The sequence below is a fragment of the Mixophyes fleayi genome, chromosome 9 (assembly GCF_038048845.1).
Source record: "Mixophyes fleayi isolate aMixFle1 chromosome 9, aMixFle1.hap1, whole genome shotgun sequence".
Classification (NCBI taxonomy): domain Eukaryota; kingdom Metazoa; phylum Chordata; class Amphibia; order Anura; family Limnodynastidae; genus Mixophyes; species Mixophyes fleayi.
In genome coordinates this window covers 28,907,306-28,933,442 of record NC_134410.1, presented here as the reverse complement: position 1 = coordinate 28,933,442, position 26,137 = coordinate 28,907,306, and the positions used below count along the sequence as shown (strand labels likewise).

The window sequence follows — 26,137 nt, the reverse complement described above, 5'->3', positions numbered from 1 at the left end:
TAGTTTAAAATAGTTCTTGCAATGTTGAATACTATAATTCCTAGAAAGAGCTCCTTCTCTTCTCCACTGAGTGGTGGTTCTCCAATACAACACTTGGTTGAGTGTGATTTCAATTCCTAGCCCTTTACCTTGCACCAATAGTATTTCTAAAGTTGGGTCCACCTTATAATAGTTATTTTGGAGCAGCATCACCGTGTCTGAGTGTTGTTGGAACTACAAAAGGTGAGTGGAAGGAGTAGGTTTCTATAACTTTCTATTTCCTGTCCAGTCAAGTGCGCAGAGTTCATCAGTCTTTGTAGTACTGCTAGGATGGAAGCCAAGCAACTGGTGATAGTAATGTCATCCTGTGCAACCTTCAACCTGGAATGACCTCCCTCGTTCCATCCGTCTCTCTCCTACTTTGTGCTGCTTCAAACGTGCACTAAAAACTCACCTCTTCCGCATAGTCTACCGACCATCTACTTAACCCCTCACCTCCTCCACTCGCTCTCCCTTCTCTCTTCTGGCTCCCCTTGTGCCTGATTCTGTCTACCCTCCTTTAGGATGTAAACTCACATGAGCAGGGCCCTCTTCCCTCCTGTCTCCTTACCTGTTCTTCTGCTCCTTGCTTATTGCAGCAGCCTGCCTGGAGTTTCTGAAGTATTGGTATTTTTGTTTATTGTTCTGTACTGTTTCACCCTGTATAGTTTATTGTTTGTACTGTGTACGGCGCTGTGGAAATCTTGTGGCGCCTAACAAATAAATGATGATGATGATGATCTAGTATAAAGAAAAAAAACCAGTCTGCTCTGAGAACAGTAATATTGTATGCTAGTGTCTTATCAAATACTGTCTACGGTGTTCATATTAACGTCCTATTGTTTCTTTCCATCTACACAGAGCTGTCTTTTTCTGGCACGTGTATGCGTCTTGACTATGTTTGGCTGCGGGATCACTGTCGTTCAGCTTCTTGTTTCAATACCAAAACCAACCAACGCAGTTTGGACACAGCCAGTGTGGAATTGGACATTAAACCTGCAATGGTCCGTGCAGACGAGACCAGCCTATACCTAACATGTAAGTTCAGGTCCTCCCTTTAATATATTATTGGTTGGCTCTCTGTCCTCTACAAGACAAATTCCTCTTTAAGGAATCCATAGAGACAGTTGCCATCAAGGCATTTGTTTCTTTTCTTGCCCTGAGATAGGACAACTGAGCTGGATAGATACATTTCTTTTTTTAATGCATAATCCTCCGGTTACATGTGGACAAAAAATAAATAAATTTTGCCTGGAAGAATCTGAATTAAGGGTGGAGTTCTTTAATTTCTTTAGATGTGAAGCATACACATCTTCTATGGTTCCAAATGTCAAACTGACTCTTGCATTATATCCGTTTGCTCAATACTGCTTGTTATATTCTTTTGGTTTTTCAATGTAACAGGGCCAGATGGTCACATGACTCGGTATGGTTTGGAATGGTTATCACAGAATAGTTATGAAGGACAGAAGCAGCAACTTATTCAACCTCGTATATTATGGAATGCTAAGATCTACCAGGATGCAGACATACCTGCAGTCAGCTACTCAGATTTCCTAGAAACAGATGATGGATTGAGAGACTTTCTGCATAATTTCCTACTTTATGGTATTGCCTTTGTGGAGGATGTTCCAGCCACCCGGGAAGATACCGAGAGAGTGGCACAGAGAATTAGCCATATCCGGTAACTTATGTGAAATGTGTTTTGTATGACTCGTCATCATCACCATTTATTTATATAGCGCCACTAATTCCGCAGCGCTGTACAGAGAACTTGTTCACATCAGTCCCTGCCCTATTGAAGCTTAGTCTAAAATTCCTAATATAAACTCACACACGTAGACACACAGACTAGGGTCAATTTAATAGCAGCCAATTAACCTACCAGTATGTATTTGGAGTGTGGGAGGAAACCAGAGTAAACCCACACAAACACGGGGAGAACATACAAACTCCACACAGATAAGGCCATGGTCGGGAATTGAACTCATGACCCCAGTGATGTGAGGCAGAAGTGCCAACCACTAAGCCACCGTGCTGCCCACATAGAACAAATGTTTGTTTGAATATTTACAGGATAAACCCTCTTCCTAAAGATATATTTAATGTTGTCTGTGCACTTAGGAGAGAATGTAATAGCTATCTATTTATGGACATCTCCTCTCTGGCTTGTCAACCACGCCCACCCGTATGAGTGGGAAAAATGCAGCGGTCTCCTTCTGTTATCTAAATGGAACACCAGGACCTGTGAAATCCTGTCTGTGTACACTACCAACTCAAAATAGCGATATAATATGGAATTGATAATATTCAACCTCTTTACAATCCCAGTTTTGATTCAACATCCATGCTGGTGGTATAAGGTTTGAGCACTGTATTTACATTTTCTGCAATATTCCTGCAATGCTTTCTTCTGAGGACCATGTTCCTCCTGCTTAGGTAGAAGCGCCCCCCACTTTGTGCAGACAGCATGCAGCAATAATTACTATCTGGTAATCCAAACAGCCCTGTACTAAGACTGTAACTGGACCTGTGCACATGGTTTTCCAGACATATCTGTGTAATATATTTGCTGGAAATCGATTCACAGGCATTGTAATTCCCTCTCATGTGTACAGTTGACACAGACCACTGCATCCCAGGGATTTAAGTCCTGTGAGTATAATGATTCTTGCCATGAAGGTAGCTATGCAGAAGTTCTATGATTGTACGGTTCATGAATTCAGTATAGGATATATGATTTGTGGGTAGAAATTACTGTATTTCATAAGCAATGCTAAAAAAGTTAACTTATAAGGTTGCTGATATTTGCTGGGGAGACTCATTATTTCATATTTTTTAGGGCAGAATGGTGGCTTAGTGGTTAGCACTTCTGCCTCTCAGCACTGGGGTCATGAGTTTGATTCCCAACCATGGCCTTATTTCTGTGGAGTTTGTATGTTCTCCCTGTGTTTTGGGTCCTCCGGTTTCCTTCCACACTCCAAAAACATACTGGTAGGTTAATTGGCTGCTATCAAATTGACCCCGTATCTTCTGTATGTATGTTAGGGAATTTAGACTGTAAGCTCCAATGGGGCAGGGACCTATGAGTGAGTTCTCTGTACAGCGCTGCAGAATTAGTGGCGCTATATGAATCGCTGATTATTTATATTACACCAGCATATTTGCTTCACAATGGAACTGCTTTACCTTCCGAATGTGCTTGTTTGTTCATATGTTAGTCTATCAATTAAGGCAAATACACAAAAAAATGCAATACCATCTTTTGTGACTTAACAAGTACAGGCAAAGTTAATTTTATTTTTATCCAGTTGAGTGTTAACTACATAGCATTTAACATTGTTTTCCTAATTTGCAGGGAGACTATTTATGGTAAAATGTGGGATCTCACGTCTGACTTCTCAAGGGGAGACACGGCCTATACAAAACTAGCCCTAGACCGACACACGGACACGACCTACTTTCAGGAGCCTTGTGGGTGAGTTTAATTTAATTTGTAGATTATGGTTGCTAAATGGCAGAACTACCCTGATTGCAGGGGGTACAGTGGCTCTGGGGCCCGGAGATGAGCAGGGGCCCATAGCTAGTGCATTCTGTGGAGTTAGTTCCACCACTGTTTGCGCCCACTATCAAGTTGTTATAGTGAAGCTGAAACAAGGCTTCACTGCGATTTAGCAGAACCACGCACATTGCTCAGAAGAGCGGAGCCAGGCTGCGGGAGGAATTACTGCATTGTCTAATTACCCCCCCCCTCCTACACATTTTGTGATGGTGTCCAGTGATGTAGTGTTGTTCCTCTAGATACGCTCTTGTATGTAAATTTTCTTTAAATGAAAAGGAAATATACAGCTAAAATGTTTTTTCCTATATTGATAGAAAACCTGTTCTGAATTGCGGCAGATATATAGATATATATTGGTTACCTATAGCAATGAGTCAGATTCTATCACTTTAAAAGAGCAGTTTAGAATATTACTTTTATATGCTTTGTATAAAATATTGAGTAAAGAAAATGAATCTTCTCTCCACTAAATTATTATTATTATTATTATTATTATTAATAATAATAATAATAATAATAATAATAATAATAATAATATGTCTTCCATAAAGTAACAAATGTAAGTCACAGTAGGACCATGGCATGCCACAAGCTTTGTCGCAAGGAACTCTCCCAGCAGAGGGCAGTGCAGGGCCGACATCTGTCGGATCTCTCCTGCCTCCTCGTACTTTTGTCTCCATGTAAACTGGATCTAATAGAAGCATCTCTATTACATCCAGTTTACACTAAATCATTAAGGGCAGCACAGTGGCCTAGTGGTTAGCACGTCTGCCTCACAGCACTGGGGTCATGAGTTCGATTCCAGACCATGGCCTTATCTGTGTGGAGTTTGTATGTTCTCCCTGTGTTTGTGTGGGTTTCCTCCCACACTCCAAAAACATACTGGTAGGTTAATTGGCTGCAATGAAAAAAAAAAAATTGACCCTAGTCTCTCCCTCTCTGTCTGTCTGTCTGTGTGTGAGTGTCTATAGTAGGGAATTTAGACTGTAAGCTCCAATGGGGCAGGGACTGATGTGAATGAGTTCTTTGTACAGCGCTGCGGAATTAGTGGCGCTATATAAATAAATGATGATGATGATGATGAAAAACTGAGAACCGTCACATTAACCAGGGTCTCCAATTTAAAAACAAGAATGAAATGGTAAAAAATAAAGTTGTAAGTTACATTTATTTGGCATCATGGCTAACTGATTTAATTTCAGTAAATTAATGGGCTAACTATAAAAGCAGAATATGAACATACATTCTTTTATCCAGTACTTTATTTGTAAGAAAAAAGGTGCCAGAACCCACATCACATAGTCAATCACTGTACACACACATCAGTTGTGTAACGAAACATAACGGTCACCACCCGCAGAAAGCACTCAGCACACGACCACCTGACCAATCACAAGCTGAGCAGCGCCATCACAACCAGCGCGGACAAAGTACGCATACTTCGGACTCAACACACAAGCAGTCCGCATGCACCGTTTTAATGATTTTGCCGCCGACCTGCTACACTCGACAGGGCGATTCAAGTCCACATGGACCAAACATCAAATCTTCAAAAATCCGTTGAAAAAAGGTGCCGGAACTCAGTTCTGTGAGTTCTATGACAAAAAAAAGCACTGCTTTTATCTAATTTTGCCTCTTTGGGTATATTTGGATAAATACATTTTTTTAGTCCTTAATATACAATCTCTCATGAGAAGAACCATATTAAACTTACTTTGGTACATTTAAAAAAAAAAAGTGTCAAAAACTTGTCTTGGTTATGAAGACGGGTAAACCCTCCAATAATGAAGTGGTTTAAAGCTGTGTTTGCCATGTGGTGTCAGGGTATAGAAGGACTATGCCCTACCATCCATTACACAAATCAACATGACTATTTTCAGCATTGTGTACAATGTGAAATACAACAAGCATCGCCTTCATCATTATTACTTCTGGCAACAAGGTAGAAGTCACTAATTTAGGCCTCTGTCACAAAACCTTTTCTTATGACTTGTTGGCCCCAAAACCTGTTGCCTGTGAGAGCTGGCTGGGCTTATCTCATTAGAAGCACGTCACTACATGACTGTCACTGATTTATTAGAGGATTCAAAGCTCTAAAGTCTTAGTTCATATATGTACATCATACTGGCCTATTTTTTCTCTTTTTTTTCTTTTTCCTCCCCTCTGGTATCCGGAGTCCAAGGAACATGTGCAGGGAGAGCGACAACGCTATTTGCGTCTTTGCGGCCCCTCTCGTTTCAGAAGAAAGTGGTTTGGGATCCGGTATGGGGCTTAATTTGCAAGAAGTTCGGGTGGATGCCCCGAAATTCACGAGTCTCCCAGACATTCTAGTATATTATAATATACATTACTTGTGAACAAAGAATTTGCTGTCCCTGTTTCAGAAGTAAATCTACTTATGGATTCCTACTTTAGGAAGAATGGTGGAATTACTGCGCTGATTTATGGCACTGTTTCTTATGCGCTTGTTACTTATCTGTTGCAGTATGCAGCTTTTCCACTGTCTGCGGCATGAAGGCACCGGGGGGCGCACTCTGCTTGTAGATGGTTTCCATGCTGCTGAACAAGTCCGCCAACATCAAATTGAACATTTTGACCTGCTCAGCAATGTGCCACTGAAACATGAATACATTGAGCATACAGGAGTAAGTCACAACCACATGGTGGGGATTGGTCCAGTATTAAATGTTTATCCCTGGAATAAAGAGCTTTATATGATCAGGTGAGTGACATGTGTATGATACAAAATATCACTGAATGCTCTTTCCATTCCAAAATAACTCTTTACAGTGAGCTGAAAGATTCAACTGCAGCAACAGATTAGATCGATGTTTAAGCAACTTGTTGTTCAACATTTTAGAACAGCTAGTAATAATAAAATGTATGAGATTTTTGGCTTTTATAGAACTGTTCAATGTTTAAAGAGCAAGTTCAGTATCACCAGTATACTATTCTATGCATGATATAGGGTAGAGGTGAACAACCAAAGCTCCCAGCTGAAAAAGGTTTAGCATTGCTGCTATAGATAATTATGTACCCAGTACTGTACATTATATGGATGTTAAAAGTCACCAAGCAGTTTTGGGACCTGAGCCATGAGGCTTCACGGATCTCCAAGTGATTTTTATTCTCATACCTATCTACATGATACATTTTCCCTTTATAGTACTGATCTTGTATTTAAAATACATATAAAAAAAAGTAAGTAAGCTATAATGATTAGAATGTTGAAGTGAATAAAGTTACTTAAAAAAAAAAACCAAAATTAAATGATGTGTTGAAGATGGGGGACATTTAGGGGCTGAAGTGGAGTTGGTCGCAAGATGGAAGTAAAGATAGTAAATTTCTGTCCATATGCAGACACCATTAATATTCCCCCACCCCTGTCATAATACACACACCTAGCTAGGATGGAATGCCCACCCTTTTTCAGCCTTTATATAAGAAGGGAGGTGGCAGGGGGCATGACCTCTACTTAAAGTTCTGACATCACCAGTCGCTTATTATAACATTATTTTGCACTGCATAACATTCATATACTCTGTTTAAAGCACCGTAAGCAAGGTAGACATGCAGAGACAGTCCCGAAGACAGGGATAGTTAACACGTCGGAGAGACACAAATCTGCAGTGAAAAGTTGGCCATTTAATGGGTTACTTCGTCTCGACATTGGAAGTATATTTTTATGTATTGTTTACTAGGCATTTTCATGTTTAGGTTGGGCGTTTCTATCTTTATATTTAAGCATACAAAACAACTTATGACAGCATCCTTTTAAAGAGTAAAACCACCTACGGTCTCCTAAGAAATAGTTGTGTCCTGTAGATATTGCTATAGATAGTCTTTCACCGCTGCTTAGTGTCACATGCTGAGATCTCTCTCCATTCTCGACTGACACTTGGCAATGTTTCCTGCTAATTATTGAAAATATAGCTTCCTCTTTGTCATGAAGTCCAAGGGAGAAATGCTGTAGTGATAACAATTGCAGCTGTAGCATGTAAGGATAGGAACTGTAAGATTTTCTCTTTCCGTCTCTTTAAATAATAAATGAGATGAGCAGGTTTCCAAAATATAATTCTTTTATTTATTAAAAAGGTATTTTACATAGATACAGCCATACTGGACAAAGCAGACATACACCCAGGGTCTCAAATGCCAATTGACACTCTATATTTGATTAACTTATTCTTTTATAGAATGTTTTAAAACACACCTTCCCAGCTGACATCACTGCTGGCACTCTATCATTAAAGTAACATGTTCTATTGGACGGTCATTTCTTTGGCCATATCCGGCAATATTGTAAAATACAATCGCATGACAATTATATAATCTGTTTTGTTCATGAATTGTGCAATAATGGAAATTTACTGAAAACATGTCTCTTGCTATGCAATTCTGTATTTGTCCATTTTCTTAAAAGTACAGACCCTAATCTTAGATTAGTTCTATATATTAGTGATATATGCGCTTATGTATTTCTGTTAGTTTTGTTAAAAGTTACTTCGACAGAACATTCATCCAACTATGAAATGGTAGAAATTTAGACGCATATAATAGGTAACTGTCGCCCCCTTCCTGGCAGGTGACTCGCTCCCCCTTAAACATTTAATAGTACACTTGCATCATTTTAACAATGGTGTCCATTTAATGAAGGTATGCATTCAAATTATCTGCTCTTTGCTATTTCATTACTAAAAAGGCTATGTTTTCAGATACAACAACTATGATCGCGCTGTCATCAACACAGTACCCTATGATAAAGTGCACCGCTGGTATACTGCACACCGCACCCTAACCAATGAGCTGAGGAGGCCTGAGAACGAGCTGTGGGTGAAACTGAAACCGGGCAAGGTAGGTTTGAAAAAGTCAGATGACTGTGTCCTAAAGAGCACCAGTTACCTAGATGCAGAGGGGGCAGCCATTTTGTGGAGTGAGCCAATATTCCCTATAATGCAGCACTGATGTCATTGAGGTGCTCCATGACTACTATTTATCAGGCTGACTATACTCATTTATACTGAATTGACAGGATGCATTCTTGTGACTTTTGATTTAGTCCACAACATGGCTGCCTTCAATGCATGTTATACTGACTATAAATCTGTTATGAATAGGTGGAGGCTTCTGTCTTTTGGTGATGCTGCAACCTGGATAACTTAAATGTATCTTACATATATGTGTGATAATTGCTTCACTTCACATAAAGGTAACAGGAAAGCGTTTATTTATTTAATGTAGACCTAGTAGGTCCTTGTGCCTCGGTGCTCTTGGGTACATGTTAAGTTTGCTTAACACAACTTTATATTCTGATTAAATCACAGAATAAAACCTAGCACTTCCTAACTTTTAAGCAGTGCAAGCTAATACTTCACGGAGCTGCTAAATAGGAGCTTGGTACTGGGCTCATTGACATCTATATGACTGAGCACTTGATTTTGATGCTGGTGTGTTTAATGCACATCTGCAAAGCCTAGTAAATGGACCTGTGGATACGTGCTGCTTTGCGTTGTGACACTTCAGCGTTCACAATCATTAATTTTCTGTAAAATATAATACAGTTCTATGCACACAGGGAAGCTGTGAGAAAACATTATGAACGCTCTGGTAATAACGATAAAACAGTGTTTTGTCTTCTGTGTATTTTTTTTAACAGTATGAGACCTGGGGGTAAATGTATTAACCTCCGGGTTCTTCAACTCCCACAAGTTCGGCGTCTTTGGCGCTTAAATTTAAAGCGGCGCTGCCTTGTAAAGGGAAACTTCCCTTTACAAGGCAACGCTGCTTTAAATAAAAGCGCCGAACTCGGAGTTGAAGAAACCGGAGGTTAATACATTTACCCCCTGGTAGTCGCTTTGCCTCAAATTTTACTACAAATGTAACGAAAAGCTTTCTTTTCTGTCATTGGTAACCATAATTCCAAAAATCTAAAGACATGGGTACTATTTTCCATAACCTGTAGAGGGCCTATATACAGTGACTATCCCACAAAGACAATTCTAATAGTTAAAATTAGATGTAATATGTAAGATAGTCACTCCTCTTCAGGTAAACAGACTTACTACATGTCAGCCATTTGAGTTCATGATTTTACTGCTGAGTATTTGCTGTAACAATGATTAATTAATTCTCATAGGGTGGATACTTTATCTCAGCGCTGGCCCAACCCATGCTCTAAACAATGCTTGGGGAAAGCATTGACGCAAAGGACTGTATATTACATTTCCCACAAGACATTCTGCTGTCATTCCCTTCTAGTGGTGTGTGATGTCCTGAACTTGCAGCTTCAAGTTTCTCTGAGTAGTTGGCATAATGCTATCTGATGCATTGAAATGTAGTCTTACCTCTGCAACTGAGATGCAAGACTACTTCCATGATAAATGCAGCCATCTAAAGAGAAGGGTTTGAGAGACCGTTCATGTGAGATGATCTCACTTTCTACCCACTCTGTACTGTACCAGGAGGTCGGGGGATGGAAACCACTCCACCCTTGTTGCTTGACCCTATAGATCGGCAACCTGATACACTTCAGGGGTCGCATGGGACGCTCCGCTAACCTTCAAACGGCCGCACGCTACATTTAATCTCAATGATAAGTTGAAACAATACATTTCAACAAAGAACGAGGCTCCTATCTATAATATCAGCAGGCATTTCATTGTAAGATAAACAAGTCTTACAAGTTATCACAATCAAATCTGTATGCGATTGACGGCTATACATTTAGAAAATCGACAATTCAAATGTAGACAGTATTATATGGATAGGATTTGGGATATTACTGTTGATCTAATAATACTGTCTACATTTGAATTGTCCACCTAATAGTACTGTCTGTATTCAGTCTGACTGTTTATATTCGAACTGTCGACTTAAGAACACTGTCTAAATTTGAATTGTTGACCTAATAGTGTTTACATTTGAATGGGGTGACCCCCACCTCCAAAAACATACACACACTTTTCATGGTATAAAAAAAAATATATATATATATGTATAATAATAAAAATAATTAGACATATGAAATGTACTACTTCACAGGATACCACAGAAAAACAAATACTTCATGTTCGTATTCTGCTAAAAACCACAGTCAGTTCATGCAAAATCTGTGGGTTATTTTAAATAGAATACCCCATAACATGCCATTGTAGTATTTAACCAAATGAAGTGTCTGAGTTTTTTGTTTTTTTTTGTGAGGAAACTATAGAAATCAATTTACTGTTTTTAAAAGCCTTTGATTCCTAAAGCACGCCGTGAGTCCTGTCTGGTGTACATTATTAAATATTAACAATTAATAGTTCTGCTTTGATATCCTAATCTGTGGTTGAAGTGGAAATTAAGAAGTGGTGGTATGGAAAATTTCATCAAGTCACTGTTTATACAGTAAACATTTACAGGAGTTTGTACAGAAGTGATCATCGATTATGTATTTTACAAGTTAACCAGTGCATGATACTCATGCATTCTAGTCAAATCAAGCTACTTAAGGTCTTAAAAAGGTTTTTGTCATGCATTTGGACCTAGCCCAGGCCTCCTCAGGGGAAGAGCGTTAGTTCCCGACGCAAGCGGCCTTTTTAATGAGTGTTCATGAGGTAAAATTACCTCACGAAAATGAGTTTAACCCCTCAACTCGTAAATTTAGCCTTTACTACCCCTCCCACAGGGGAAAGGGGGGATGATGGAAGTTAACTGACTTGACTATTCTAATTTTTTGTCAAATGTCAGTATACCAAATTTCAGGTCAATTGGATGAGCCCTTTCTGAGAAACGCACGCCTCTACACGTGTGTTCATGAGGTAAAATTACCTCACGAAAATGAGTTTGAGCCCTACCAAATTTCAGCCCTTTTTGAAATTTTTTCCCCACACACACTAAGAATTTAGTAGGTCAGTGTATAACTCTGCCCAGCAGGTGGCGCTGCAACTTGGTTTTTTTTTTCCCACACACAGACGCCACTAAGCATTTATATATTAGATAGGACCCACATTTTCAAACTGAATTTTTAGATTTGGGTGACTATTTAGGACAACAAAATTACTGCATCCAGTGCATACAAAACAAGTGCACTTTCATGAAACCTTTTTTTTTATTGTGTTTTGTGCTGGATCTAAAGTAATTCTTTATCTTATTACAGGTGCTGTTTGTTGATAACTGGAGGGTACTGCATGGAAGGGAATCCTTTACAGGTTATAGGCAACTTTGCGGTTGCTATCTCACTCGGGATGATGTGCTGAACATTGCGCGCTTACTAGGCCTGAGAGCCTGATCGCCAGAAAGTTTCCAGGCCGTTGTACATACACGTCCATTGTTCCTGCCTCAAACTGATCGATCATCAAACTTGTGGTACTTGCAGCCTCTTTGACATAATGGTCCATCCATTTTCGCAAGATGCTCAACATGCTTCAATCCTTTGTCTAAATAAAAATGATTCATTCCATTATAAGCTCCTAATTGTAATATTTTGTCGTTTTATCAAAAATCTTATGACTGTAATTGTTTCTGTTCATCACATAACTCTTTAAAAAAGGTATAATATTAAGTACTTCTTGCACAGTGCTGGCTATGTGCATTGGTCAACAGAGTAGTCCTCGAAGGACTAATCCTCGAAGGACTAATCTTTGTTGAAGTTGCTATGGACCCGAAATCTGCATCTGAGCAAAGCAAAGCAAAAGTTCTGATTTGGTTTCAACAAGCTGCAATTGAGTGTGAAAAGGAAAAATAAAACTGGCATCAATCTGCATCCCTCAAATTAACAATAACTACATAGTTTGACTCCCTTATGCCTTTCCCTATCTTTTTTTCACTAGCACATGAAAAGATAGGGAAATAACATTTCTGATCATGAAGTGCTTTTGTGCTCTTGTATAGCTACATTAAATTTCATTGTCTATTGTCCATTAAAGGTTTACTTGTTCATTGTGAGTCATTGGTTTGACCAGAACGCTGGTATATTTACCTTATATTTTTAGAATTGTACAGTAAGACATTGGTGGTTTTTGCTTAGATGTTGGCTCTGTATATTTTTAGTTTATTAATAGATCTGCGTACATCCCAATTGTCCCAATTTAGCTGGGATAGTCCTGTTTCTGGGGGTTTGTTCTGAGTATTGGAAAGTTAAGATAGATGTCACCAGGATGTGACATACCTTCCTGTTGGTATGCCGCACGCCCTTGCACACACCTGCTACTGGTGCGTACGGAGTGCACCCTCCCAAGTGCCAGGAAGCCAGTTCGGCCAGGATCTGCCACCGCATCTGGCATGTATATATAAAATAGTGTAAGAAGAGGGCTTACAATTCTAGATCCTTTGGTCTGGCTAGATTTCTGCCTTCTTACAGTGTGGTTTAGAGGCTGAGCTTAAACTAGGAACCTTGAAGGTTCAGGTATCAGCTTTGTCCGTGTACTTCCACAATAAAAATGAGGACAGAGCAGTTTAAGGACTGTTCTGTCCTTTCTCCCTAAGGTGGTCTCAGGTTTCCATATTAATCAGGAAATAGTTGTTCCAGTGTTCAGAGAGGAGCCTCAGTCCTGGAACGTGAACAAATAAATGTGGACGTAGTGAGGGCATTACGTATCTCTGCAGATCTCTTAACACATATATACGTAAGACAGATTCTCTATTTGTATTTGACTTTTCTAAGCGGGGATAGCCAGCATCTAAGCAAACTATTGCCAGATGGCTTACCCTGACTATCAGGGAGGCTTATGTCCATATTAATCTCCCTGTGCCAAAGCGTATTGTTGCCCATTCTACCAGTTTGGTTGGGGCGTCTTGGGCGGCACGGAATGGAGCCACGGTGGACCAGCTGTGCAGGGCAGCCACTTGGTCCTCGGTCCATACCTTTACGAAATTCTACCAATTTAATGTATTGCGTCTGGGGACGCCTCCTTTGGCCGTAGTGTTCTACGTGCAAGGAGATCAGAGCAGTCCCACCCTTCAGAGGGATTGCTTCAGTAAGTCCCCATGGTTAAGCAGTGTCCCCCAGATGGATGAAAGAGAAAATAGAATTTATACTTACGATAAATCTTTCTCTGAGTCCATCTGGGGGACACTGCGGTCCCCCCCTTTTTTCGTTTTTCTTTTCTCTCCACTCCTCCCTCTGTTGAGGGGTGTATCTTAGTTGATTGGCCTCTCGTCCTAGGGCTTTGGTAATCAAACTGAGGTATGTGGGGAATTGGTGGGAGGGATATGCTGTCAGCAGGAAGAAAGTTAACTCTTTAGGTGCCAGACTCCTCCCCTCCCTACTCAACCCCATGGTTAAGCAGTGTCCCCCAGATGGACTCAGAGATTTATCGTAACTATAAATCCTATTTTCTTGGAGGCATTTTGAATTAACTGCGATGTTCCTCCAAGAAAAGTGGCTGTGTAAGTTTGCAGGTACTACAGTACCTCAACATCGCAGATTTCTCCCCTAGTCTGTTTTGTGAATGCCATCTTTTAATAAAGTATACATTGCATATAATAGTTCATGTGTAATACTATTCTGTGACGGAGAATGAAAAGACGTAAAGGGTTTTAGAAATATGGGGTTAGTAAATACGCTGCATCCTTTCAGTTTGATGGTTTATCACTTTTGGTTTATCACTTTTTTTTTTTTGTTTGTTTTTTTTTTTTTTTTTGTAGTGACTTTTTTTTAGTTCCGCCCAGTAGGAGGCGTACTAGAAGAGATGGAAACCTTTATAGGGAATCATTATATGGTTTTAATTGTCAATGACACACACAAAATTAATTATGCCTGGTTTGGTTTTATAGCGGACTACATGTACTAACTAACCTGCTTATGGTTCTGGATTTAAAGATCATCTCCAATCTGTTTTATTACAGCCTGGTGTTGCCCTCTAACATTCCGAAGGGCCGCACATTACCCTTAATCTCAGTAGTAAATTCACTAAATATATTGTTTTAAAGGAAGACACCTGTCTGCAATAACATATCTGCAGGCATTTATAACAAGTGTTACACGCTATAACAAACAATTCTGACAATAAAGCAGGAAGGTGCTGGGGCCTCAGGTGAAGGTTTTGAGGGCCGCATGAGGCCCTAAGGCCACCTGTTTAGAGAACAGGACAGATGATTTCTTTCCCTTGAGTTAACGTTTGCAGCGACTGTCATTCAGCATGCAGATTGTGTTTTTGAGTTAAGCTGCGGGGCTACAGCAAAGCCAGGTGGCGCATCCTCACAACAGGATTTGCCGGATTGCTCCCTCTTTTAATATATTGTGTTCCATCTGTAGTATTACCGTATATGTATTTTTGACTGATGGCTGTTTTAAAATGCACCTGGAAACGCTAATTCACATCTAAATATCTGATTCAATAGTATTATCATTTATTTGTTAGGCGCCACAAGGTATCCGCAGCGCCACACACAGTACTAACAGTAGACTATACAAGGTGAAACCATACAGAACAATGAACAAAAAGTACCAATACTTCAGAAACTCCGGCCAGTCATATGCAGTAAAGACGGAGTGGAAGAACAGGAATGGAGACAGGAGGGGAGGGGGCCCTGCTCATACGAGCTTACATCCTAAGGGAGGGTAAACAGACCAGGCACAAGAGGAGAGAAGGGAGGATGAGCTAAAGGAAGGAGATGGGGGGGTTAAGTAGATGGTTGGTAGGCTTTGAGGAAGAGGTGAGTTTTTAGTGCACGTTTGAAGGAGCACAGAGTAGGAGAGAGACGGATGGAACGAGGGAGGTCGTTCCAGAGAAGGGGGGCTGCATGGGAAAAGTCTTGGATTCTGGAGTGGGAAGAGGTGATAAGAGTGGAGGAGAGGCGGCGGTCGTTGACCGAGCGCAGGGAGCGGGCAGGAGTGTGAATGGAGAGTAGGTTAGAGATATAAGGGGCAGTAGAGTTGGAGAAACAATGATTTATATCATGCATTCTGGTTCTTGCAGAAAAAAGTGCTCCCCATCCCCCTTTTTGTTCCCTCACAAAACATGAATATCTGCAATTTGTTTCAATTTGCAGGTTAGTGGCTCCTTTTAGGAGACTAATCAGTTAATTGTATGCTGACAAAGGTGAGAATATACTAGGAGTATGGGTAATATATTAAGAATGAGTAGGGTTTCTGGGTTAAACTGTGCACATTTTCAACCGCTTCCTGTTTCGAAGCTATATTGGATATCGTCTCAGAGTTCATGTTGTGCCTTTTTTTTTTTTTTTTTTTTAACTTTCTCTTGTATGATTCTCTTTGCACGGTTTCTTTATCTATCTTTACCAAAGATTGGGATTTAGGAGAAAACAGTAGTCTCACTGAGATTTGTCATCCGGCACTGTCTCCTTCCTTTTACAGCCCACCTCCTATTTTAATTCGTATGCCACAGCTGTAGCTGGTCTCTGACTAGTCATCTTTAAAAGTCTACACAGCTTTCATGATTTATGAAAACTAAACATAACTTTAGAAACAATAGTTCTTTTGTACAATCAAAGCTCTGCATGTAGTGTTGCATTAGGTTTCTGAAGAGCATTGATTCTTGGGCACTTCCTACAGATATACTTCAATCATTGATCATTTGTAGGTGTATTGCCATCCTTAGATGAACCGCACAGCTTTATCTTTAATACCAATCCCAAAATGATAATACAATGATTTTCAATTGATATTTATTTATTTATTTTCTTCTTTGGAATCTCTCAGATTTTGCCATAAGCTTGTAGATGACTAAATGTAACAGAGCTCCTGGTGCTCAGCCTCTGGTCTAAGTGAGGAATCAGGCTGCCTTCTCCAGCTTACTACTATTTGAATAGTGTTGCAGTTCTCTGCAAAGCACTTAACCCTTAGTGCTGCAGAGGAACTGATCATTTAAAATATTGATTTAACATATTCTATTTATACAGCTTTTTATGGTTTTATATATTAATAATTGTGTGTTTTTTTTAGAGGATCAGGAAGGGTTTGAAATGCAGAGCCCAGTTTACAAAAAAGGTCAAGACTGTTTAAAGTATCCTTTTTATATTCTTTCATTTTCTCATAGGCAGTTGAATGACTTTCACCTGCTGATGCCTATAGCTATGTGCTAAGTATATGTCAGCCTTGAGCAGGCTTTGTTTTGTTAATTATTGAGAGTACTGCACCAGTGGAGCTTGAAAATTGAAACGTTGTGCTTTTGCTAAGAAATTGTTGACCGATATGTCAAACCCCATTATTTCATGCTGTTCGCGGAGTGTATAAAGGTGGAATGGTTTGTCTGGAACAGGAATCATTGGAGCACTGGTGAGGTGAGTTTCCCCAAACTGCTGGAGCCCCATTGCCGTATGCTTATTCCATGGCCTAGTGGGTAGTGCAAGGGTGTATCTTTTTTTTTTTTTTTTTTTGCCAATTTCATCTATAGGTCTTATTCAGCTTTTTACTGAATTATATGTCTCTGATGTGGTATGTCTTATTAAAGTTATTGTTTTCCAATAAACATTGTCTATGCGATTTGTGTGGTTCCAAAGCAGAAGCAATTTATTTAGCAAAATCAAAAAGAACAACACTTCAATAAATAAGTACAGCAGTGCTGTGCTGGATCCAGCTATACAGTCCTGAAGACTGTGGTCAGAGTAACTGAATGCTGTTCCCAGAGCTCCTACTTATGTACTGTCAGTGATGCAGTGAATACAATACAGATGATTTGGCATGTTTCCATAGGTTCAGGCTTCAGTTAGGTCCAGTGTAGTGCAGCTCATTGGCCAGTTCAAACGATGCCATCCAGGAGTGGGGTCAGATCTCCAGAAGATGCATACTTTAATCTTCCCGCCAAGAACTAGTTCAAACTGGTATATTAGCATTATACAGACAATATCATTCTAATCATTTATTCCCTATCATCCATAACTGGCATACACAAGGTGCAATCCTTTTGGTGTTTGAACAAGACATCTGTGGATAAATAGGGGATTAGAATGATACCAGACATGATGTGTTTCCTGTGAACTGAAGCTTAGATCTCACTAACGTGTACATAACATCTGTACATAAACGACTGTGGATTGGAACTATTATAATAAATTAACTATATATAAGTGTATGTGTGCGTTATTTATCATGTGATTGCACCATGACACATGGTGTACTGATCGCAATTGCATGGTAAAACAATATTAATCAATATACTTTCTCTTATCCAATGATTCGACTTTGATAGTACACAAAACTATTACCTTAAAGATTTTGTTGCAGGATCTCGGTAGTATGTTTAATTTTTCAGTAATGTTTGTCCCCTTTGTGTTTGATGGCACTGTCTGTAGATATCAGTTAGGTTACCATGAAAGAAGTCACAATCCTAGAAACAATTTTTCTTTTACTATGGAACCTATACATCTGGTGCCCTTCAAAGGTACAATAGCACATGTATGAACAATATAGAATATTCTACTACAGTTCTTCATGCCTAACATGTTCATCTGTGCAAAGCATGTGTATTCACTCAGACAACATTAAATAATACATGTACATCAATAATATCAACCTATGTCTACCAACAATGTGATTTAAGATCTCCTTCAACCTGAGTTAGTATATACAGGGTGAGTCAAAAGTCGCAGTACACCCTTTTATTTCAAAAACTCTACACAAATTGGGCCGGTAGGCTGATTTCAAGATGGCGCCCATGTTTGGTACATACTGTAAAAGATAGACCACGTCACCCATACCTTACTGGAGTATTTAGGTTTCCCAATTCCTATATGCACTTTTGAAATAAAAGGGTGTACTGCGACTTTTGACTCACCCTGTACATTCTAATAATATCAACAGTTCTTTTCTTCAACACTTGTGGGGCGGGCTATTGTCTGTTCGTTCTTCCGAGTCTCCCAATACTCAAGTTTCTTTGTCCTGCCGAATATTGAGAGACTGCAAACTAATGGACCTAGTTGGCTTACCTTTCCCCTAGTGATCTCCCACCCAATAATTTGGGTACCGCAGCAATATTTTGTGGAAAGAGAACTAGTTCTACTCGATATAATCTCTGAGGCACGTGAGAGCACACCCAGCACTGTTTGGTCTACAACCTTACACACCCAAGAATAATGATCATCTTCTCAAGTCTGAATATTACTGGACTGGCATCGCTGGATGCACAACTCTTCAACTATGGGGACAACATACTTACAGGCATAATACTCCTCAGACAATAGCCACTCACACTGTCTCCAAAGTTACCAAATTTTCCTTTACCCCTGAATTGAATAGAGTAAGTGGCTGGACCGATTTTGCTAACAAATTCTCCTTCATCCCCAACTCCTCAATATCACTACCTGAACCAGCCTCTATCACTTGTTCACAATTGAACGAATTGACTGTCCTGAAAAGACAATGAGATGAGAGAAATACAGAACAGGTAAAACTACTACTTCATGCTGGACAACGGTCTTTGCAAAGTCCTTGGCTCAGGTGTTGTTAACTGCAATTGGGGTCTCCCAGAACAGATTCACAAGTGTAATTGGAACCTGCTCCGGGTGTTGACCCCTCTACAGTGGATGAAATGGGTACCAGTGTGTCTCTGCTACCCCTAAGGAGGTGATGCTGGTTGTCAACACTTGGTACCTGTCTGTCAAACAACCTGAGCATAGGAAATTACAGTTCCACAACTTACTCTCCCAGTCCAACATTATAACAGTAAGTGTAACACCTCAGGAGACAGTGTTTTGAACGTTCTTTGTTGCTGTCTCACTATTTGCTTTTCCTCTCAAGATCTAGAACAGTCTCTCAGTTACAAACTCATCACAAGGAAAGTCAAAAACATTTCAAAAGATGACAGGTTAAGAGGCAGTTTAGGAGTGCCTTTGATAGTGGGGAAGACTAGTGGCCGAAGCTACCATCCACTCCAATCAAGTTTCAACCCTCATTCCGTTCCATTTGCTCTAGCTAGTACCGTTACTTTAGTTTTCCTGCTGGTTTGTAGCTGATCAAAAGCATGTAACTTGCTATCACTGCTCATACATTATAAAGTTATTACCAATAAAATGAATACCCCTATCACCTTCTATAACTCTAGGGCTACCACATCTACTAACAAAAACCCTGAGTAAGACACAGCAATGCATTAGAAACATTTCAATACACCTTTACCCAGCTATATTTCATTGGTACATCAGTACATACTTGAGAATCCTGCAAGGTGGTAATTGGATGAAGTTGATTTGTTTTAACTGAAGAAAGTCCACCTGTAGGAGGGGTATGGGATGGCTCTATTGGTATCTTCCTGACATTTTCTCTCATACAGGTAAGACAGGACATTGCCTTCCTACCAGCGTGAAACGGACTTGCATTCTATCCGCTTGCTCGATACTGATCGTTATACTGTTCTTTTGGATACTGTTCTTTTGTTATGGTGTCCAGTGATGTGGTGTTCTTCCTCTAGTTACACTCTTGTATTTACATTTTCTTTAAATGAAAAGGAAAAATACAGCTAATATGTTTTTTCCTATACTGATAGAAAATCATTTCTCGTTTGCTATATACGGATAGGTATAGATATATATTGGTTGCCTATAGCAATGAGTCACATTCTATCACTTTAATAGAGCAGTTTAGAATATTACTTTATATGCTTTGGATAAAATATTGAGTAAAGCAAATTAATCTTCTTGCCACTAATGTACAAACTAATTATTATTATTATTATTGTTTACCCAGAACATACCAGGCATGCCTCTTTCATAAAGTAACAAATGTAAGTCATAGTAGGACCGTGGCATTCCACAAGGGCTTCTCCCAACAGAGGGCAGTGCAATAACAGCTACCAGTCAATCCCAAACATTAACTTGGGGGTGGCCAGCCGGCCCTGAATCCTGGCGCTACATTAAAGGTGTCAGAAAGACTCCGCCCCTTCTGGCCCCAGAGGCATGCTTCAACAAATGATACCCCGGGCTCACAAATGACACTGAAGAGACGAGTGAAAGTATTCATAACCATTCGGGTTCCCATTTTTCCTAAACGCCAATGACTCACATTCCTCCACAGCACCTAAAAACCTTTTTTTGGTACCTACACAAATGACCCTGAAGAGACTAGAGCGAAAGGGAAAGCCCACTGTGGCCGAACATAAACCTTGCGCCCATATATTAAACCGCTGGCTGCACCTCTTTCTTGCCAGAGCTGACGTCTTCCGAAGGACTGAGAGCCCGCCACCATAATGACCCTAGAAAGTTGCCAGAAATCCGACCTATAATCAAAGCTAAACCTATGTCATTGTGTTGCACCCCGTCCAGCCTATACAGGTGTGCATTACAAAAGTTAATGTCAGGATGCTGTATTGACCATCTCTTTGAAGACCTCAGGAATTTATTCACTGCTCAATTTACTTAACGTCTGAGATTACCTATGGTTGAACCCCCCACGATCCCCTTTTCCAATTAAGAAGCGGAACAATATCAGACCAGCAAACCTTCATTTTTGGCCATCTAAGCGCTAACACCTGACTATCATTGATAATCCTCCATATAAGGTCAATAGTTTTTCCATTGCCCAGATCATTACCCCCTAAATGAAAAATAGGAATATCAGGGGCTTGTTTGTTGTCTATCGGACTAGAAATCGTCCCTCTAAAAGTGTCCCAGCACATTCCCTGCCTACCAAACCATTGCACTTGCATCGGGGTATTACTTGAAGGCGATTCCTGAGCCGCCGGATATCTGGCCGCCCAATACACAAAGCAGTGGCCGACCACCCAAACTTGCAAAGTTTTCATGTTGCAATCTGTAAACCAGATAGTAAACCTATATCAATACACATGTGATTGCATAGCATGCATCCCTTTCTTTTACAACGCTTAACAGTGACAGCATCACTCAAATTGAGGTGCATCCCTGTCAGCAAGCCCCAGACCCAGTATAAAAACCCGGAATGATGAAGGGATAAGTGAAGATAGGGAGGAAGGGGAAGATGGGGCATCACATATGAAGGTAAAAAACGTACAAAACCTCGAAGGTGCTCCGTTCTATGAGGACCCTCATTAGAGGAAAAATTATGGAAATCCCTTCACGCCCTCACAGCCAACAGTGACGAGCGGACGAATCCTGGGTTGCCAAGGAGGGACAAATCATAATTTGTTGGGTCTAATATACTTCTAAAAAGCTGAGGATTTTCAACCTCCCAGCCTTTTGATGCTCTCCACGGAGGACCCTTCTAATGCCGTAGAGGTGGATGCACCAATTCTTAAAGAATATCTGTTTCAAACCCAGTCTGGACACACATTTTTTTAAATATAAATTTAAATTGGTACTTTGTAAGGGGCGTCTCATCAAGATGTATTAGCTACACCGTGCCCTCGGGCCTAACCTGAGGAAAAGCATTTCAGTCGTTAAAGGAAGCCCTGGTTCGTGCTCCAGTACTGGACTGTCTCGGCAGAAAGAGCCAGGTCACCCTGGGTAACCCTAAGAGCTGCGGGACCAGGAATCATATCGTTGGGACATGGCATGCTGGTTGCCCGCATGGACAAGGCGGGGGGGAAGTGTGAGTGGAACACTTATAAGTAACTTATAGTAGAAATGTATTTAAAGGAAATAGTGCAGGGTGCTTATTTATATACTTGCAAATGCAGTTATTTTTGATATTGTGTATATTTTGGTATAGGAAATCTTTATTTCTGAGACCAGGGGAGAAAACTCTTTTTTTTCTGTTTTAACCTTGCTAGAGGAAATGCATTATTTCTGATGCATATATCTGATACAATAAGCCCTTGTTTAGTAAGTCTTTTGAGTATCTTGGTGTAAGGAAATGCCTTGTTTGGGGTTTTGCAACTTTCCTTGGGGAATTCTTTTCTTTGGAGGAAATGTGTATTCTGCAACTGTTAGAAGAAAGGACCCATGTTAATTAGACCTTTGATGTGTGAAGGTCTAGCACCTAAAGGCATAGGAAGGTTTAATTAGACTGCTGTTAGATTTTCTCTGTGTCTGAAACAAGATCCAGGAAAGATCCTGTGACCTGCAGATTAGAACCAAAATCGAATCCGTTCCCGGCTGTTTCTCAGGTTTTGACCCAGCATCCAGTTCCACCGCTCTGCCGCTACCCAGCAGCTTTGGCCAGTGTGATAGGCCAGGGAGGATCCATCCACAGCAACCTTGATTCTTAGGAAGAGGTCAGGGGTATCAGCCGAGGTCAACCAATAACGGGGTACACTTGCAGCGTCAGTTACCCAGAAGAAACCTGGTACTGGATGCCGGTAAAGGAGTCCAGTTGTGGCAGCATTTGTAAGACCCTCCTACTGTGGTGAGAGGGCGCGTTTGGAATACCGAAAGGGAATTGTGCCAAAGTAAGCCCAGCTGGTTCCCGGCAGCAACAGACAGGGTGGCATAGGAGGTCCATCCTGTCACAACAAAGATTGTACTTTCTTAAGAGGAATCTTTAACGCACGACGAACAACCCCTATGAGCTCCTTTAATTTATTAACCTTATCAATTGGAACAGGACAGCAGCCCAACATAGAATCAATTTCAATTCCCAAAAAAGAAAGGCAAGTGGAAGGACCCTCTGTTTTTTCATGAGCAACCGGAACACCAAAACAATGAAGAAAGGCCTTAGTATCATTCCACAAATTAGCACAAACGGGCAAATTTGGGGGACCGACTAAAAGAAAATCATCTAGATAATGAGAAACACCACCTTGATTAGAACCTGGGCAGAGTGAGGGAATGCAGAAGGGGCACAGAGTGTGTGGATGCAGGGGCGGCAGAGTGTGTGGATGCAGATTCAGCAGAGTGAGTGGATGCAGGGGCACAGAGTGTGTGGAGATGAAGGAGGGCACAGTGTGAGTTAGCTGTAAATTATTTTTTGACAGAAATATAATTTGAAAAAATATATAAAAATATTCTTTTCCCTTGGATTTATGTGTATTATTTTTGAATACAACTAGAGTGCCTTGAAAAAATTATGGAGACTCTAAGGGTTCAGCGAACTGAAAACATTTGGGAACCACTGATCTATAGGATTGTACACACCAGCATCAAAGTCAAGTGCTCAAAGTGTGTTTAATGCCCATCTGCAAAGCCTAGTAAATGGACCTGTGGATACGTGCTGCTTTGCGTTTTGACACTTCAGTGTTCACAATCATTAATTTTCTGTAAAGTATAATACAGTTCTATGTTCACACCCATTAAGTACATAGTGCACTATGCTGCAGGGAAGCTGTGAGAACACATTATGAACGCTCTGGTAATAACATGGCTAAAATACAGTGTTTTGTCTTCTGTGTGTTTTTTGACAGGTGTTTTCGAGACCTGGTAGTCGCTTTGCCTCAAAGTTTACTACAAACACAAAGAGAAGCTTTCTTTTCTGTCATTGGAAACCATAATTCCAATAATCCAAAGACGGGTACTATTTTCCATAACCTATAGAGGGCCTATATATAGTGACTATCCCACAAAGACAATTCTAATGGTTAAAATTAGATGTAATATGTAAGATAGCCGCTTCTCTTCAGGTAAACAGACTTACTACATGTCAGCCATTTGAGTTCATGATTTTACTGCTGAGTGTTTGCTATAACAATGATGAATTCATTCTCATAAGGTGGATACATTATCTCAGCGCTGGCCCTACCCATGCTCTAAACAATGCTTGGGAAAAGCATTGACGCAAAGGACTGTATATTACATTTCCCACAAGACATTCTGCTGAATTGTCAGCAGGTGGCGATCACCTGCTCTCATTCCCTTCTAGTGGTGTGTGATGTCACTGAACTTGCAGCTTCAAGTTTCTCTGAGTAGTTAGCATAATTCTATCTGATACACTGAAATGTAGTCTTAGCTCTGCAACTGGGATGCAAGACTACTTCCATGATACATGCAGCTATCCAAAGCAGAGAAAGGTTTGTGAGACCATTCATGTGAGATGATCTCACTTTCTACCCACTCTGTACTGTACCAGGAGGTCGGGGGATGGAAACCACTCCACCCTTATTGCTTGACACTATAGATCGGCAACCTGATATACTTCAGGGGTCGCATGGGACGCTCTGCTAACCGTCAAAAGGGCCGCACGCCATATTTAATCTCAGTGATAAGCTGAAACAATGCATTTCAGCAAACAACGAGACTCCTATCTATAATATCAACAGGCATTTCATTGTAAGATAAACAAGTCTTACAAGTTATCACAATCAAATCGGCTAGAGTCTAGACATTCATTTGGTCGACATTCAGAAAGTCGACAACATTAGGTTGACAAGTCAAATTTCAACAGTATTGTTAGGCCCACAATTGAAATGTAGACAGTATTATATGGATAGGGTTAGGGATATTATTGTTGACCTAATAATACTGTCTACTTCTGAATTGGCCACCCAATAGTACTGTCTGTATTCGATCTGACTGTCTATATTCGAACTGTCGACCTAATAACTCTGTCTAAATTTGAATTGTTGACATAATAATACTGTTTACATTCGAACACACACACACTTTATTAACAAATAAATATAATAAAAAATAAATATAATAAATATATAACATATATAAATATAATAAAAATATAAATATATATGTAATAAAAAAAGACATTTTAAAGAAGATATGTGAAATGTACTACTTCACAGGACACCACAGAAAAACAAATACTTACTGTGGTTTTTAGCAGAATACGAACATTATGAGTTTATGCAAAATCTGTGTGGTTTAGTTTAAAGAGAATACCCCATGACATGACATTCTAGTATTTTACCAAATGAAGTGTCTGAAAGTTGTTGATTTTTTTTATTGAGGAAACTATAGAAATCCATTTAGCGTTTTTAAAAGCCTTTGATTCCTAAAGCACACCGTGTGAGTCCTGTCTGGTTTACATTAATAAATATTAACAATTAATGGTTATGCTTTGATATCCTAATCAGTGGTTGAAGTTTAAAATAAGAAGTGGCGGTATGGAATATTTCATCAGCAGTCACTGTTTATACAGTAAACATTTACAGGAGTTTCTACATAGGTTATCATCACTTGTGTATTATATAGCACTCACATTTTCAGACTGAATTTTTAGTTTTGGGTGACTATTTAAGATGACAAAATGGCTGCCTCCACTGCATACAAAACAACAAGTGCACTTTCATGAAACCTTTTTTTATTGTGTTTTGTGCTGAATCTAAAGTAATTCTTTATCTTATTCCAGGTGCTGTTTGTTGATAACTGGAGGGTACTGCATGGAAGGGAGTCCTTTACAGGTTATAGGCAACTTTGCGGTTGCTATCTCACTCGGGATGATGTGCTGAACATTGCACGCTTACTAGGCCTGAGAGCCTGATCGCCAGAAAGTTTCCAGGCCGTTGTACATACATGTCCATTGTTCCTGCCTCAAACTGATCGATCCTCAAACTTGTGGTACTTGCAGCCTCTTTGACACAACGGTCAAGCCATTTTTGCACGATACTCAACATGCTTCAATCCTTTTGTCTAAATAAAAACGATTCATTCCATTATAGGCTCCTAATTGTAATATTTTGTCGTTTTATCAAAAATCTTATGACTGTAATTGTTTCTGTTCATCACATAACTCTTTAAAAAGGGTATAATATTAAGTACTTCTTGCACAGTGCTGGCTATGTGCATTGGTCAACAGAGTAGTCCTTGAAGGACAGTATT

The 26,137-nt window shown here is 40.0% G+C and overlaps 1 protein-coding gene across 4 annotated transcripts in view; it reads left to right on the top strand.

Moving 5' to 3' along the window:
* TMLHE (trimethyllysine hydroxylase, epsilon) overlaps positions 1-25,912 on the top strand; it is a 35,554-nt gene extending 9,642 nt beyond the window's left edge. For 3 of the 4 annotated variants that reach the window (XM_075187163.1, XM_075187161.1, XM_075187162.1), the window contains exons 3-8: positions 880-1,056; positions 1,423-1,702; positions 3,377-3,496; positions 6,066-6,302; positions 8,296-8,434; positions 11,718-12,020. In XM_075187163.1, the coding sequence (XP_075043264.1) occupies positions 880-1,056; positions 1,423-1,702; positions 3,377-3,496; positions 6,066-6,302; positions 8,296-8,434; positions 11,718-11,849 (1,085 nt within the window). In that variant the 3' untranslated portion in view covers positions 11,850-12,020. Of the gene's footprint in view, positions 1-879; positions 1,057-1,422; positions 1,703-3,376; positions 3,497-6,065; positions 6,303-8,295; positions 8,435-11,717; positions 12,021-25,667 lie in introns of those variants that run through there. The other variant, XM_075187164.1, reaches the window with a different exon arrangement.
* The last annotated feature ends 225 nt before the right edge of the window (positions 25,913-26,137 follow it).